The sequence below is a fragment of the Zootermopsis nevadensis genome, unplaced genomic scaffold (assembly GCF_977971745.1).
Source record: "Zootermopsis nevadensis isolate Lab colony 2312 unplaced genomic scaffold, Znev_1.0 Znev_ptg000022l, whole genome shotgun sequence".
NCBI classification, from domain to species: domain Eukaryota; kingdom Metazoa; phylum Arthropoda; class Insecta; order Blattodea; family Termopsidae; genus Zootermopsis; species Zootermopsis nevadensis.
In genome coordinates this window covers 23,663,814-23,680,711 of record NW_028259154.1, presented here as the reverse complement: position 1 = coordinate 23,680,711, position 16,898 = coordinate 23,663,814, and the positions used below count along the sequence as shown (strand labels likewise).

General features: G+C 38.2%; 2 protein-coding genes across 12 annotated transcripts in view; one reads left to right on the top strand and one right to left on the bottom strand.

Moving 5' to 3' along the window:
- The first annotated feature begins 1,634 nt into the window (after positions 1-1,634).
- LOC110828297 (tetratricopeptide repeat protein 5) overlaps positions 1,635-16,898 on the top strand; it is a 19,562-nt gene continuing 4,298 nt past the window's right edge. The window contains exons 1-9 of one of the 6 annotated variants that reach the window (XR_002542621.2): positions 1,635-2,739; positions 3,170-3,311; positions 3,405-3,622; positions 4,682-4,924; positions 5,129-5,182; positions 5,468-5,653; positions 5,944-6,116; positions 7,221-7,365; positions 15,436-15,532. Coding sequence is in view for 5 of the 6 variants with exons in the window: in XM_022060889.2 (XP_021916581.1) it covers positions 2,671-2,739; positions 3,170-3,311; positions 3,405-3,622; positions 4,682-4,924; positions 5,129-5,182; positions 5,468-5,653; positions 5,944-6,116; positions 7,221-7,365; positions 8,315-8,434 (1,350 nt within the window). In the remaining variant the exon portion in view is untranslated. Of the gene's footprint in view, positions 2,740-2,781; positions 2,854-3,169; positions 3,312-3,391; positions 3,623-4,681; positions 4,925-5,128; positions 5,183-5,467; positions 5,654-5,943; positions 6,117-7,220; positions 7,366-8,314; positions 9,545-15,435; positions 15,533-16,898 lie in introns of those variants that run through there. The other 5 variants (XM_087353630.1, XM_087353633.1, XM_087353629.1 and 2 more) reach the window with 5 other exon arrangements.
- Positions 10,783-16,898, bottom strand: part of tsl (membrane-attack complex domain containing protein torso-like) — a 21,740-nt gene continuing 15,624 nt past the window's right edge. For all 6 annotated transcript variants that reach the window (XM_022060893.2, XM_022060892.2, XM_022060897.2 and 3 more), the window contains 3 exons: positions 15,830-16,085; positions 14,028-14,216; positions 10,783-11,563 (listed from right to left, as the gene is read on the bottom strand). In XM_022060893.2, coding sequence (XP_021916585.2) covers positions 11,168-11,563; positions 14,028-14,216; positions 15,830-16,085 — 841 coding nt within the window. In that variant the 3' untranslated portion in view covers positions 10,783-11,167. The remainder of the gene's footprint in view (positions 11,564-14,027; positions 14,217-15,829; positions 16,086-16,898) is intronic.

The following is a 16,898-nucleotide window of genomic DNA, read 5'->3' as shown; positions in this document are numbered from 1 at the left end:
TTCTCTTTAATCAATATTACATTAAGCTGTGTAATTTTTCATAGTATTGGAGGAGGGGCTGCAGTTGCATGAGATAACACCAGTAGATTGATTTTATTCATACAGGTACTTCAGTGCTAAACGTGGGCTGAAAATCTTGTATCATGTTTTATATTCTCATATTGTTAGGATGTTGCAATTCATGGACCAGTTTCTATGTTAACCATTCATTGCAGGATAATTTTTCATTGAATGCCTTGTGTGTGATAAGACTTTAAATTAATATCCTGAACCAAAATTTCTTTCCTGATATATTTTGCTCACAGGTTACATGTCTGGGGTCTGTAAAACAAATAGAAACTAAAGATTTGTAAGGGAGTGTAAAACACTTTTCTCCTCACTGAAATGTTGAAAAAGGGGCACTGTTAGTAATACTTTGATTTTATACCAGGTATAATAAATTCATATGAAGTTTTTTCAGTCCCTTTTGAGCAGTTACAGATATTTTATAACACTGAAAAGGAAATAGGCTAGGAGAAATGTGGAAGGTAAGGAAAGAAAACGTACATATTGAACCACACCAGTAGTGATGCTCAGTACTCATACTCAGGCTTGGAGAAAGAAATGTTATTAACTTAGAATTGTTTCCTTGCCTGGTTGCAGTGGTTATGCAGAAGCTTTGATTTGTGTGGCAAGTTTTTTAGCCTGGTGTTTTGTTTCCCATTCAGATGCTTGTGTTAGATTGCCAACTTGTCGAAGAGACATGTCTTAGAATTTGTTCCTGCATTTTCCACCTTGAAATATATTATATCATCCACCTCATATTCTTCAACTTTTTGGAGTGGAAAGAAAATGAACCCCTCAGTAATTAAATTTCAAAGAAAATTATTAGTAGTATATAAAGTTTCTCATAAACAGGAGGAAAGTAGAACAAGATTTGCTGACTAACCTGTGTTGAGCATGTAGTACTCACATCATTGTTCTCTTCTTTTATTAAATGACTGATTGGGGAAATATTTTCCATAGTTTTTTTTTGATCTGGCTCTTTTAGTATATTTATCTAGTAGCTCTTCCCTCCACTACTGTTACAGATTTAAGAAGTGTGGGTACGAAGTTGTAATTTTTGTCATCTTGCAGCATATGTACATAATGGTTTGCTTGTACTTTGTACATTTGTATCCATATGGTGGATGGTTCATGGATCATTTGTCACATTGTTAGTGATAACTAATGAGTACTTGTCTAGTTTCTTACATGGTTCTTTTTTATTGGCTTCTACTTGCCAATAAATTAAAATCATTGAAGAGATGTTTTATTTCCAGAATTTGCAGTACTTCCAAACAGTCATCCACATAGTACCCTGTATTTCTCTGCAGCAGGTGTGTTGGTGGAAAGGTGAGTTGTTGGTGTAAGTATATGAAAAGCTTTTCTTTTTAGTACTTGGTATTTATTCATAGTGCTGTAACAATGTATTATTCACGCCTCATTTAATAAATCTCTTATGTACATGAATATATACTTCTGCTTATTATGTAAATATATATGATGAATTTAAATTAAGTACACATTTCAGATGCTGGACATGTTCATGTTGGGTGAAAAGTGGGGAGTACCTATTCAGAGATAGCTTTTTCTAATGGTATATTCCAATATCCTATTGCTGGATGTATGGAAATACATATGTTCTGTCTGTCAGACAACTGATTTCATAAAAACAATGACACAAGGTTATAATGTCAAGCAGACAGCTGAGTAGGTATTCCTACCTTTTTGCTTGAATACAGTAACAGGTCCCATTTCTAAAATAGTGGCACTTCACAATACAAGTTCTTGTACTAATTGTTATACACCATCATCAACCCTGTACTATTGACTAGTTATTTGTAATATATTTTAACTTTTGGAACCCTACTCATTCGTAAATAGTTTGATAACATTAACAGTTTGACTTCAAAATGCCTGTGAGATTGAATGTCCTAGTATATTATTGTCTAGAGTCATTGCTTGATCACTTTTGAACTCTTGTAAAGTGACAGCAGGCTGATTTTTGGAGTATGTTGTGAGAGTTGCTGTCTATGATATTTATCATAACTGCAGCTGTCTCAATGCCAATGGTATATCTACTTTGAGCATTTTGGATGTGTGAGGTGGTGTCTCCATTCAGAATAGCTTGCACAGCAGCCCCATATGCCATAGCCTCATCAGACTCAGCTGTTTCCCCACAGCGGTTTTATTTTTTAATTTTTAGGTCTCGTTTTAGCTATATGGATGTTGGTACTTTTAAGCGAAATGAGATTTTCAGGTTTTCAAAAACGGCGATTATGACGTGCACTGTTTTCTGGGATGTTGGGTCTTGTATCAACGTTAAGGCGAGCTTATTGCCTCATCGCTGTTGATAGAGGCGGTAGGCACCTCTGAAAAAAAACGGTAAATTTGTACTAGAGTACATGATGTAAAGATGCCAGCCATGTTTGTAACGTTGAATTGCACAAGCTTCATGTTGGTATTAATCTGCGATAATAAGTTTGAACAGCCTCGCTTCTGTGCTCAGAGGTGATACACGAGAGCTTGACGTTTGGTATGCTTGGAGGTATTTGTGATTATGATGTGGTGTTTGAGTTAAGAAGGTGAAGTTGGGGTGGTATAGTTTAAGATATTTGCATTATCTTAATTGTAAAACTTAAAGAAAATATGTCAGGAGAAGAGATCAGCACAGAGAAGAAATGTTGTGTTAGACAAGAGGCGATTGATACACTGAATGTAAGGAAAGTGCAGCATCTCAGTTGACAGTATTGTAAATACAGGAAGGTGTATAATAGCTTAGAATATTTTTATATTTCGTAGATCCTCATAACACTAAGCCAAGGATGTGGAGTATGTTGTAATATAAATAAAACTAACACAATCATTAATACCGCAACAGTTATGTTATTCCATAATTACAATCCGTTAACACTATCGGTGAAGTTACCAAGTCTAGTCACGTCTGTTTAGTACTTGACAGTTGCGTTAATTTTTTGTATCTCCAAGTATTGGTTTCTTTACCGTCTTAACAGTCCCATAAATGAGCTATTTATAAACCTGTTATCTAACCATATAGAATTTGCCACTACAGGAAGCTTAATTGTAGTATGGTGTATTTTTTGTCCTCATTTGGAATCACTATTGAAACTTGTGTTCTTTTTTACAGGAAAAATTAAATGAACTCTACATATATCGAGATCATTATTTTGAAAGACATTCTTTGGATAAAGCAGGCCAAAAGAATGATGATGTGGAAAATGAAATGAAAAATACATTGAATTGTTTTGAAAGTTTGAAAGGCATGTATGGTTAGTCTTTTGGTTGTTCATAAAATGGGTTCTGAGAACTTTTTGTCTTTAAGATAAATTGCCTTTTAAGTTTATAATAGTTTAAAATTTCAGAAAGTGCTGAGCAAGAGAATAGAACCATGTACCTATACCTAAAAGGCCGGGCTCTAAATGTGATGCCTCAGCACTCAAAAGAGGCTGAAGAAGTGTTGTCTCGTGCTGTTAAACTGGATCCTAAGCTTGTAGAGGCATGGAATGAGCTTGGTGAATGTTATTGGAAGAAAGATAACTTTGAAGAAGCCAAAAACTGTTTTTCTGGAGCTTTACTTCATGTATGCAACCCATGTCTAATAAAAATGTATTTTACTATAAAATTAGTAATTTAAGTAATAAGGTTCCGCATTATTGAATGACCTCTATTCTCATACGTCCTTTAAAGTACTGAGTATTTGAAGGCCTTTTCAAAAGGTTAAGAAATTAAGATTCTTGTTATGTATACTCATAGGTGTTTGTATGTCTCATTTTCTTTCCTGCTAAAGAAGAACTTGTATTTTTCACTTTAAGAGACTTCTTGCATGCAGTTCATTCAATGCCATCAACTCTAAACAGTAGTTGACAAGACCATCTTATTTTACTTGTATTTGTTAAGCTTGTTACCTTTGATAAGTACGTGACAGTTATGAATTCTTATGTTCCTACATTACTTTCAGAGATGGAGCATTTTAAAAAAAAATTTATATCTTAAATTGCTGAAACATTTCTGGCCCTAATCATGATGGGAAGTTTATTCATGTGCCAGTTTAAAGCTTTTAAATGGACATTCCATTTGCTATGCCTTGGGTAACTATTTTACTTTCATTTTAACCATTATTATATGAGACTAGGAGATTTAAACTCCTGTACTGGGGCTGCTGGGCAACTTTTGTTAGCAAAAGTACAAAATTAAAATATAGCAGCTTGTTACTTAGTCAGACATGGAAATTAAATATTTGTCAGAAAGCTATGTTGAGTTGACCTGGGATGACCTAGCCTCCTATTCATGTTATCAGCATATTCCACTTAATTTATCCCACATGGGCTCAAATATTTTCCTTACCACTGTGTGTTAAATTGACTGTAAGTATGTTTTTCCTTTAGAACAAGAAGTTATATTTCATAAGCACAGAAAGTGGACAAAGTAATTGTCTTAGTATCCTATGATTCTGATGGCAGATGTGATATTAACAGTTCTTTAACTTGGTGAAACACATTTCCTGAATTAAGACACCATATTTAATTATTCATAGTGGTGAATTTATAGTTTGATTCTTTGTATAAACGATGGTGTCAACATAAATTAGCTTTCGTAACTTAAGGTATTTTAAAAATCTTACAAACTCTTGTGTATGCAGGCGAGGAACAAGGTCTCACTTCGAAACTTGTCAATGATTCTGCGACAAGAGAAAGTAGCATCAGCGCAGCAGCGTTCTGACAATATTGAGAAAGGTGTGGCATATGCTAAAGAGGCGGTACAACTTGATCCTAATGATGGCACTTCATGGGCTGTGCTTGGCAATGCATATCTGTCATCCTTCTTCACACTGTCACAGAATCCTCAAGTGCTTAAGTCATGCATTTCTGCATATCAGCAAGCGGTGAGTTATATTAAGAAGCCATGTGACTAGCTGTAAACTGAATAGCTGTGGTATTCCTTTTGCATCTTTCCACCAGTTTCAGTTCCTCTGTCTGATACGAAGTTGTGACTTACTGTACTTTTCACAGGTTTAAAAACTATGTTACTCTCTCCCAATACAATGTTCTTAATTCTGATTTTAGTGATGGTATGTTTTCTTTCACAGGAGAAGGATATTGTGGCTCGCAGCAACCCTGATCTGCACTATAACAAAGCAATTGTGAGTGTCAAGAAAACTGTCATATATGCTGCAGAAATTATTCAGATATATAGTTCATGTTATTACTAAACATAGAAAATATTAATTTACAATATGAATGTAATTCCTTGTTTCCCCGTTAAATAGTTAAGGGCTAGTACATACATCAACAAACGTTTGCAAACAGTTTGCATACAAGTGTTGTCCATGTTTGCAAACTGCCTGCAGGAAAAATATTTGATTTATTGTATTTTTAATACGTAAATAATGTTACTATCAGTTATAAAGTTTTTGTTTTGTTAAAAGGCTTTGAAATATGAAGAAGAGTATGAACTGGCACTCGAGTCCTTCTCACGTGCCCAGGCCCTAGATCCAACATGGGAAGCCCCAAAGCAGAAGGAGAAGCAACTGGTCAAATATTTGGATAGTGTTCAGGAACTTTTGTCCCTGAAAGGGAAACTGAAAGGAAAAAAGTTACAACAGATGGTGCAGGTAAGATCTGGTCATGTTTCAAGCTTATTTTTTAAGCCATTGTTAGTAAGGAGAAAGAACAAAATCTTTTATTTCATATAAATTGATTTTACTCATGCACAACACTGTGTTAATTTGAGTTTCCAGTGCCTAATGGTCTAAGGGTAAGGTAAGTCCCACCATCAAAGTCTGGGTGTGCCAAAAATTATATAATAAAGGTAGAGAAATATAAAATCTTTGCAATAATGGGGTATCACTGAAACCAAAGCATGAAGAAGAATTTTATATATTTACTGCTTGTTTTGTTGCAGTCTATAGAACCAAGGCAGTTGGGACCATATGGTGGAGGGTCCTACACTACCAGAAACGAGACTGTTCAGTTGGAGCCCATCATCTTGAAAAAGCTACATTCGGGAATTAACCTCGAGAAAGTCGTTCTTGGAAAAGTAGTATGCAGTGTGCATAATGATGATGCTGTACCATTGTAAGTATGTGTATCTGGTCATTTGACCTTTGACTTTCTATTATTAAGCTATATGTTACAGTGTTTTTACACTGTAGAGCATGTTTGTGGTAAAAAAAATTCCCACTGAACTTCATGCAGGGATACAAGGTGAATGGGGCACCACTAAGTGTCATGGCATGACGTTAGTTACGTACTTTTGGGAGCTTGAAGAGTTTCATGCTGCCATGAGCTTTCATGGCATGCAATTTGTGTACAGGAACAACTTCTCCATTATCACTTCAGTTATTAGAGATTTCATTTTACAAAAATTCTCATCTTCGCGGATTAGACAATTTAATACCAGTCCCATCCTTAGAATATTTTGTAGGATTTCCTAGGTCTTCCACTTATTCTTAGCCGCTGTCCTACGTGAGCGATTAAATGTGAGCAGTGTGAGTTGCGCGGGTGGAGCGGAAATATCAAACTGGTTTGTGTGGCGCTGTCCTAGGTTCCAGCGAAGCCGTCAGGAGAGGGAAGCGGCCAAAGACCGAGATCAAATATTTTAATATTTTCGCGCGAGTTGCTGCGCTGGCCAGTAAGGCGCATGCTCAAGAAAGCTCTGACCGTGCAGTACACAGAAGGCACATGGGCGGGAAGGCCGTGTGCTTCTGTTGCAGTCTCTCATGTAGGACACAACAGGCGATTCCCCACTTCATATGACACCCCATGCTGCTTATGCAGCTCGGGTAGCTCGCTTGTTATCGCTTACGTAGGACATTGCCTTAGCTTTGTGAATTTTTTATTCCCTTTATTTTCTACCACCTGTCTTTGCCCATTAAATCTATATGTTGTTCGAGGCTTTTGCTGTACTTGCATGTAGTAATTTTTCAGTTGATCTTGAGTTTCTCTGAAATTTCAGTCAATTCATAGTTTGGGAATGTATGAAGCTGTGACTTGGTGCTTATGCACAGAGATAAGGCAATTGTTTGTTTGTTTGTTAGTGTTTAATTATTTACTTAATTTTTCTCACTTCATAAATGTACTTTGTTCTTTTGAGTTTGTTCTGTGAGGTTGAACTGCAGGAACGTGAATGTTTATTAAGTCATACTCTGTGGAATGAAGTGCGTTTTCTCTCTTCTGCAGCACATTCTGTCTGGTTGATAAAGAAGAAACCTGTATGGCTGTGACAGTTTACAATCTTGCACAAGGGAAGGGTGTCATCATTGGTGATTCAGTGGCCATACCAGAGCCTTACCTCACCGAAGTTCACTTCAAGTACAAACAAAAGGTGAGAAGTAGATGGATTTTTAATATTGGCGATTATAGTTTTGAGCATTGTCCATTTTGTGAGTTGGCCGCTTCTTTCTTCAGGTGATTGGTCAATATTGCACTGATTTTTTTTAATAAGTAACAACTCTCATACTGTGAAAAAGAGAACTTACTTTTAATATAAAAGTTGAAATATTATAAATCTGTAGTTATTAATTTAAATTACTTCAAGTAGGTGACAGCTGCACTGATATGTTAGTGATTTGAGAATTAGCTTGTACCGCGGACATTGCAGCACAGTGAATCGTCCAACTATTGTCACAAACTTAAGTTAGAATAATTACAAAGATGCTAGTGTTTGGATGTTACCTTTATAAGGTGCAAATCCTTCGTACAGAGAGGGCTTATCTTCTTGTGTATGCATCAGTCATCTCTTCTCTGAAATTGTCAAACGAGAATGATGTCCATGTTTTTCTTTCCTTGTCCATCCTACATATTCAACCCTCATTCTTGGTGATTTAATTATCATAATTTTATGTTAGGACTTTAAATTATTAAATTATTATGCCGGCCGCAGTGGCCACGCGGGCTGAGGCACGGACCTCGTGCGCCTGGCCGCTGGGACCGTGGGTTCGAGTCCCACTCGAGGCATGGATGTTTGTCCGCGTCTCTCTGTGTTTGTGTAGGTAGAGGCCTCGCGTCGGGCCGATCACTCATCCAAGGAGTCCTACCATTGTCCAAATAGATCAATCAAATAAATAAAAACCTCGACACCTACGGGTAAAAGAGGATGAGAGAAAGAGACTTTAAATTGTTGAACTCTTTATGTAGTATCCTTCACTCTCCCAATATTTATCATTCTCTCCAAATATTTTCCTTATTTTTTGTTCTCACATCATTTCAATTGCTAATCTTCTGTCAGAGTGAGGAACCAGAATATTCATTAATAGATTATTGTGACTTCCCAGGAATGGAATTTTTACTCTTTGCGGGTGGAAAGTCCAGTGGTGCTTGTGGTAAATGGTCGCAAAGTTGGACGAGATCAACAAGCCAGTGCGCAGCTGTCAACATTTAAGAGAACTGAATGAAATCGTTGTTGATGTCACATTTGTCATCTCTTGCTGTCTGTCAAATTAACAGTAACACACACTTCATAGTAACATGGGGGTAATTCAGCACATGAATCTGGGTGTCATATGATAAGCTTTCAATCCTGCAATTGCCATTTGATTGATTGTACAGTGTGGTGAGTTCCATGAAGTTGTGGTTTCCAGTGGACTAATTCTACTGTCCTCCGAGGAAAAGTATGTATGTGTAAGAGGGCACTCATGACCCATTTGAAGGTAGGATCTCATCATTCATCTGGAGATGCTGAGAGAAGGTGACCAAAGTCTCTTCAGAATAACCATTAACACAACTGAGATTGGAACAGGTACCCCTCAAGTCCAAAAGAAACACAAAACTGCTCAACTTTGTGTGTTTACGTATTACTTTATCTGTGATTTTTAAAGCAAAGGTGTCTGTTGTCCGTAACAATTTTTGTTAAGTTGTTCTTCCATCCTCAGGACTAGTTATTCCCTCAGACGTGTCCTCAAATTGTACTTTTTCAAAAAGAAAATGGTAAAATATCAAGATAGAACATTGACAGGAAAAGTCAAAACACAACAGAAATTTAATGTTTTTTATACAGGTTGGGGTCCGGAGTGGCCGCGCGGTCTGAGGCGTGGGCCTTGTGCCGCTCGGTCGCTGGGACCGTGGGTACGAATCCCTCTCAAGCCATGGATGTTTGTCCGCGGTTTTCTGTGTTGTGTTGTCCTGTGTACAGGTAGAGGCCTTGCGACGGGTCGATCCCTCGTCCAAGGAGTCCTACCGAATGTCTATAGATCGAGCCAACGAAAAAGTTGGGACCCGCAGTGCTCAGGCACTTGAAGAACGGGTCGTTCCCACTATCCAGTTATACAGATTGGATAAGATTTGAGTTTTAGTTGTGTACTTGGGTTAAGCTGTGAAAATGTCATCTCACAGGAGAAGGTATTAACATGTGAATGGATGGGCAAACTCACATTGGAGTAGATAATAGATACTCATTTATTATTTTAAAATGTGACAGGATTCTGGTGATGGTTTATTGCCGTAATCCCAAACTGTCTAGCTAAAGAATTTTTTTATAGAATTAATAAAATTATGTTCTTCATTTATTTTCCAGTACTTGTGAATTTTTTACCGAACTCTCTGATTTATTAAGGTTTATTTTTCCTGCATATTTCTGATCACTCACATGAAGTCATCTAGTATTTATTTTACCAGGCGTTTTCACTGTACTGCAATGCTTTATTTTTTACTTCACATGATTTATGAAGTAACTTATTGAGGATTATATAGAGCTTTGCTTTGAATACCTGTGTATTTTGTATATTTGGGAACAGATTCTAGTTATCTCTTGACTTCTTGTCTTTTCTGACGATTCATCAGTAGAAATTATCGATTAGCATAAAAATACACAAACAAAAACATTTTTTTTATAAATTTAATTTGGGTTATGCAGTGCAAAATTTTCCAGTGCATGAAATGTAAGTTACATATTTTGGTACTTGTGGGTTATTGGGACACATCGCTTTAAAAATAGGTTAGGTTAGGTTAGATTAGTTTAGGTTAGGTTAGGTTAAGTTAGGTTAATATGTGTGCATAAATGACATATACTTGAAAGTTATTATCCACACACATTAACCTAACCTAAACTAATCTAATCTAACCTAACCTATTTTTAAAGCGATTTGTCCCGATAACCCACAAGTACCCACATTTTATATGCAGTGTATGCCATAATTTTGAATTCTGAAATAACAGTTTACGATCCCACTATTACTATTACTTTTATTCCCCGTAATAATAGCATCCCCCCCCCCCCCCTTTTGTACTGGTTTATTTTCCAAGTGTCTGGACATGAAAAGTTCGCTTTGATAGGCCACCGTTTTCTCGGCATTATTGATGCATCCACGCTTTATGCATAACAGTTGTAATAATTTGTAGTTGATATGAGTTGTTTCACGTTCGTACCGCACACTGAACTCGGTCTGTTAGCACGTTAGCTCAGCCAGTCGTCATCATCATCCGTTAAACAATTCTGCACCACAGTTTATTGCTTCATAGTTCTGTTATTTATATTACCTTTCTTTGGTTCTTATAATTCCTATGGCACTTGTCGGTATTAATAATTCCGATTGCCAGCGCTGCTCTTAAAATACATTTTCACAAAAGTTTTCATAAGAAGGAAATGCAACATTCCAACAAACTATTAAAAGCAAAAGGCCCCGTCTTCATGTTATTTTTAACGACGCAGACATTTGTTGCTATTCCATCGCTGTGAAGAAGAGTTAGTGATGGAAATGGATTCCTAATTAACAAATGTTATTTGGAAGACTCTCATAAAATCATCTTGGACCGAGTATTTATGCTTTATTTATAATACGAAACAGTCTGTGACTATTTTTTCTCTTACATTTGAGCCTTCCCAAAATAAAAATAAAAAATCTATTCCCATTTCCAATGGGAACTCTGAAATGTTTGACCCATTTTGAGTGTTACTGACTTTAGACTTTATAATCGTTTAAATTTAGTTTGAAATCACATTACCTTCAACGGAATGTGACAGTAGGTGGCACTTCTGACTTAAATAGTGGAATATATTCTGGTCAGCAAAGTGAACCATTTATTTTTCCATTGCATCCTTTGAAAATTTTAAGCATCAGGGACCTTCCCCCCCCCCCCCCCCCCCCCACCACGCAGTTTGTATCACTTGGCATGAGGTCAAGACGTTCAGTTCACATGTTCACTTCCCACAGCTTCAGGTAGTTGTCTATGACCTCGTGGAACCATTGCTGCTTGATGGAGTCTTTAAATGCTGGTGAGAGCATCCTGAGGTTTAACTGCAGCAATGCCTCGTTTCCTAATAAGCTGTCCAGTTTTCGCAATAAGTTTCCATTTTGATGTAATTTCAACAAGCTCGTGTATGTAAATAAATAAAAATGTATGCGGAGGTTTTCCGTTGCCCACTCCTCTACCGTGGCGTTCCCACTTGCAGCTTGAATCTCCCCGATGTGCTCTGCACTCCAGGGTGAGAATAAACTTGCCAGTTCCACATTCGACAGATTTGACACGCCTTGTGTCCTCAGACGATCCTTGATGCTTCTGTAGATGGGAGGATTGTACACAAACACCTGCAACACAAATGGAATTTTATCTTTCGTTTGAGATTTTGTGACCAAACTGTGACAGGCATGTCTGATTTCTCCAGTGCATGCTACATATGCTGCCTCACTGATCCTCATTGTCCTGACTCTGTGTCGGTATTGAAGCTACTCATGTTTTTTCTCTCGATTATGCAAAAACGGAAAAGTGAGGTCCTAGCCTATTAGCGTACTAAACCAGCATTTTGCTGACCTGACTGAGGACCACCACGAAAACCTGAGTAGTCTAAAACCCGGCCGAGATTCGTAAGTAGCGATTTTTAGGTGAGTTAGAAATTAATGGTTGCAAACGTGCCCTTACTGGCTTCACCATGTCTGTCTGTCTCTGCACGTAAAGGGTAGAAAACCGCGAGATGGGTTTTCAACATGTCCAGTCTCTTTACTGACTGTTTTACCAGCTTTCACGCAAAGAGTGATTACTTTTGTATTAATTAATCTTGAAGCTGGTTCTTTGACCCGAGGCTGACATGCAGTGGATAGGCGTAGTTCAAGACCATCGGGCATGAAGGAACCTTCTGATTGCAGCACGAGTTCGGCCGCTGAGCACTGGCTGTTAACTTTCGTTATACTCTGCAATGGAACTGGCTATACCGCTGGCCGTATAAAACATTTTCTCGTTAATCCACCGATCGTGTCCTTTGTTCTTACAAATTGCGATGTCATGAAGCTTGTAGGGGGAGTAGTGGTAAAGCTCCGCGTATTCTTAACCGATTTAGGTGGTGGTTGGTGTCACTTTCCAGGGGAAATGACTCTCGAATAGGAGGTTGGAAGTGCCCCAGAGACTATGGAGCCCTGTCATTCAGCCTATGTTGAAAACAAAACAAATCTATAAGGTACTAGGAATTTCTGAGAAATTTCAGTGTAGTTTGGTTTGGAGAGTCGTAATTGTGTAAGGATAACACGGTTTGTAGGTACGTGGTAACGTAAATTGTCCTTAACCTCGTAAACTGCAAAATATTTAATTAATCTTCGTATGTTCTTGTATGCATTGCAAAACTGCATACGTAATGATAATTTTAAGTTGTCTCCGGAGTTGCATCTCACGTAAGAGAGGAAATGGTTGTTATTGTCGTCTTGGAGGGAGCGAGCGATTACGAATGCCGTCATAACAAGTCTACCTCACAAAGAAACGAAAGGGAAACTGACGAAAGAGAAACTTTGCGAAGCCAAAGCGACCTGCTGACCTAGTTGCGGAAATCAGTGCCGACTTAAATGCATATAACTGCACAATAAAAGGGCTGTGAATTAAGGGATTCTTTCATTTCATATTGAAAGTGTAACTCTCATTTGGGTTTACGAGGGGGCACGTTCAAATGAAATGCAAGTTTGTTAAAAAGATCCAAAAACTAATAAAAAGTAAACGAAATTACATAATTGTCTACCCTGCGTCTCAATTTCCTTTTAAATGTTTTGGGTTCTTTTACTGTAACGCGCATACGGTTTTTACGTTCTGTGTTCATCTGTCCAACTGTGCTCTAGATGAGGAGGTTTTTTCCTAACGTAATCAACATAAATTACGCGACGTACTTAATATAAAAGTTCACTTGAAAATGAAACGATAGTGTTTTGGGCTGTATAGGAAATACGTGTTTAGCCCATGTACTGTGGTTCAAGTAATTTTAAAGTGTGTTTGCTCGATTTTGTTCAAATTCGCACGATATGCAAGTGGTGAGAGAAATACGGTGTTCTTCGTGTTATTACATTCAAATAAAAGATGTAAAATAACTGTTTTCATGGTCGTCGCATGTCGAGGCTTCCTTTGTTTTTTTGCTTTGCGTGATAACATCGCGTTCTGGCGAGCCAGTTCGCCTTGAAGACGGAAACACGTTGGCACATCATTCCATCACGAATGTCGTAACATCGCCCAAAAGAGATGAAAGTGAGATGAACCCCACTACACATTTTCCGGATTCGTTCTTTGCAATTTTACATATCGCATCGGCATCTAAGTTCCTTTACTGCAGTACAAAATTGTCTTTGGAAAGATACAGATGTCATTCTGTTTAGAGTCATATTACTTTCTTCTCGTATTTCTTTAAATATTTGCCACAACAAACATGTTTAAAATAGAACTTGTGGATCTCTCTAAGATGCATGTATTCATTTAATCAACACACTTTTCCGAAAACCGGTTTTAATAAACTCGGTACAGTTCGATTTAAGTTTCATGTAAAGTAGAGGATACATTGAAGCGAGATAAATCTTATTATATAAGTAAGCTGCAACAACTATTAGTGGAAACCATAATGCCACATTTAATCGAAATCCGTTCAGTGGTGTGGGAGATAAGACGTACGTACAGACGGACGGACACAGTTCGCTTTGTGCACATTGTGAAATAACCTGGTGCCTCGATACAAAACAGGATTTTTACTTTTCATTTAAACTTTACACAATAAATCTTCTATTATAATTTACGAACAGACTTTAGTACCTGATACAGCGAGTTCCCCGTCGTGTAGGATGCGATGTAATGCGATCCGAAGTTTCGGACGAACTCTATGACGCTCGCTGCATTGCCGACCTGCACATTATCCACTTCTTGTTCCACGGCCTCGTCTAGCTCCAGATTCTTGGATGCTGTGCCGAGTTTGGCCGACTCCCTGTGACGGGACACTCTGACCTGGAAACACAATGGCCCGGCCCACTAAAGTCACTCTTTGTGTTCGTAGTGATTAAGTAATAAAGTAGTACGTTCACCTGAAGGGGCCTCTGTTTGTTATTTGATGTCTTTTGGCGTTCAGTCGGTTGAAGCTGTTTAATAATTTTCATACAGTTGCAAGTTGTAACGCGATTATGTCCGGCCTTCTAATATGTAATTAGTCCCACCTGGGACAAGAGTAAAATTAATTTTTCGTTCCAGCCTCAGGCATTTGTCAGGAAGCACCGACGGCCTCTTTATCACATCGAAACACGTTCAGTAAACATGGCAGTTTTCTTTTGAGCAGTTACGCGGCGTGTCATGCGTGTAGACGAGGTGGAATGCTTCATTCCTGCACAACCTGCCCATACATCTCTGCTTCGTCAACTTGAAGCACCACAAGTTGTCTCAACTGGGCGTTATGTTGTAGGGGTTGGCATTCCTGTGTAATGTTAGGTTTTGGATTGGAGTCTCGACACACTATCCTGTTTCAGGTGTTGTAATTTTCTACAGTTTCTCCAGAGAAATATTGTGCTGGCAGACCAACCTTAATATAATCAATAACTGCATTTTTCTTCATCATCGTCATCACAATTTCCTGGAAGCAGAATAATAGTTGTGTGTTCTCTGCAGTGTGTCAGAACACGACTGTGCCGTGAAGGTAATCTTAGGTTAGGAAAATACATGGTGGTACCTGTATGTTTAAGGTAGTAGTTTCTGTTAATTAATTAAACTTCCAAAATTGTAATAATTATTAAATTTAAATGATATAATTCCACGTGTCACTGCCTCACAAGGTGTGCGATAGCTCGGTCCTGAGTTGTGGGTTTTATCTCTAACCTAGCATTTGACTAGTCACGGAATAAAGGTAATTTATCCGTCCATTGTATAAAGTCTTCTCTTCATTTTCAATACTAACAATTCGAAGAAACTCCTCTCCAATAATGGATCTTCTTCCCATTTGACAACCGAATTAAACAATATGACACAGATGAAATGTTTTACTTTATTTCGTGACGTAATCTGTTAATATTTCTTTTGTTATTTTCCCAATTCCTTAAGAGTAGTACTTTGAAAGGCCACGTATTTGGCTCCGGTTATATATCGTCGAATGATAAAGTTAATAAATAATTAATTGGAAAGGATATAGAATGAAGTGGTCGTGACCTAGTTTAAGATTTTTTTTTTACTTTGTCTGTAGGGACTGAGAAAACCACGACAAAGCGTCGCTACGTTCGATGACTGAAGACTGAAGCAGGCACATTGTGCGTGGTGTACCCTTCCTCTGACGCGGAAATGTGAGTAGAAAGTAGGTTCAGATTTGTCCACTGAGGTGACAGATTTTTAAGTTTTCTGCTGTAGGATACTAACAGATGCTTGTGTAACGGAACACCGCGTTACAGCGCGGTTACTGCTGAGTGGTAATACGACGAGAAATGTTGATGAGTGCAGTAGACCGAATAATATGTAGAAATGTAAACAATGGTGATCAGCAGGAGTGTTAACTAACTTCAGGAAAGTCCTCCATTGGACTGTAATCTGAGACAGTTGAAACCAGCCCCAGACCAAAAGCACGAGTCCCCCGAGATACACACCAGTACGTAGCAGTGTTGTCCGGTGACGTAGGACGACCTGATGCCCAGATGCCGGGCTACTGCTGCACGACTCCAACTGGCCGTAAAAGCTCGCCACGGCTTGTCCAATCGTTCGAAGGTAAAATCGCGGAAATAGGCCTGCAGGAGTTGTCTCAGGTTGTCGCAAAATTCCATGTGGAAGTCTCCGTGAAACACGGGACTCGCGGAGTTCGTCATTTCGGTACTGGCCTGTAGGGGCGTCTGCAGTGACGTGTTCCTACGAGGAAAATGCATACGTTAGAACTTGACAGGGTATTGTGGATCTGTCGTTGAAAGGTGTCATGTTTCAATCCCGGTGTTGAATTCAGCTATCCCGAGTTTTCTGTCGTTTTCTTCAGTCTCTCCAGGCAAATGTTGGAACAGTGTCCTCAGACAGACCACGACGACCTTATTTCAAATCCTTACCCTCATCATTCATGGTCATTTCCTTCTTCACTGAATGTTATATAACTTATACATTGGCACACAGGAGAAACGTTGGGATAAAATGCCAGCCAACCACTAACATTCCCTGCAAACCTGATAGATCTTATCTCAACTTATTTAAAATTCATTTTAATATTATTCTCCCATTTTCGCCTGCAATTTCCAAGTGGCCTCTTTATCTTCTGGGTTACCTAACTAAATCCTGTATGTGTCTTGTAATGAAGACGTATTTGAGGTCTCGCTCTGTCACTCTCACCAATAAGGCCTTTAGCTCTAACCATCCGTTTGATGCTGTGGTACAGATGTGATACAAGCACTTGAGTGTAGAGAGGTTATTGGGGTGATGGGCTGAAAGCCAAGAAGGCATAATGCTGTATTCCGGGTACGTGCCCCCTAATGATTAATTTGTCACCACTTAATAACCAAGGGATCTTAATCATAACATAAATGATCTATGATCTCGTAGTTTTTATAATATATAATTTTATTAACTAATGTCCGGTCTGACATCTGGAACATTTTATCACAGTTTCCGATAGCGAAAGAATTCTGTAAGAGGTTATTAAATTAAAAAGAATACAATTTTTCATCAAAGGTGTGAGAT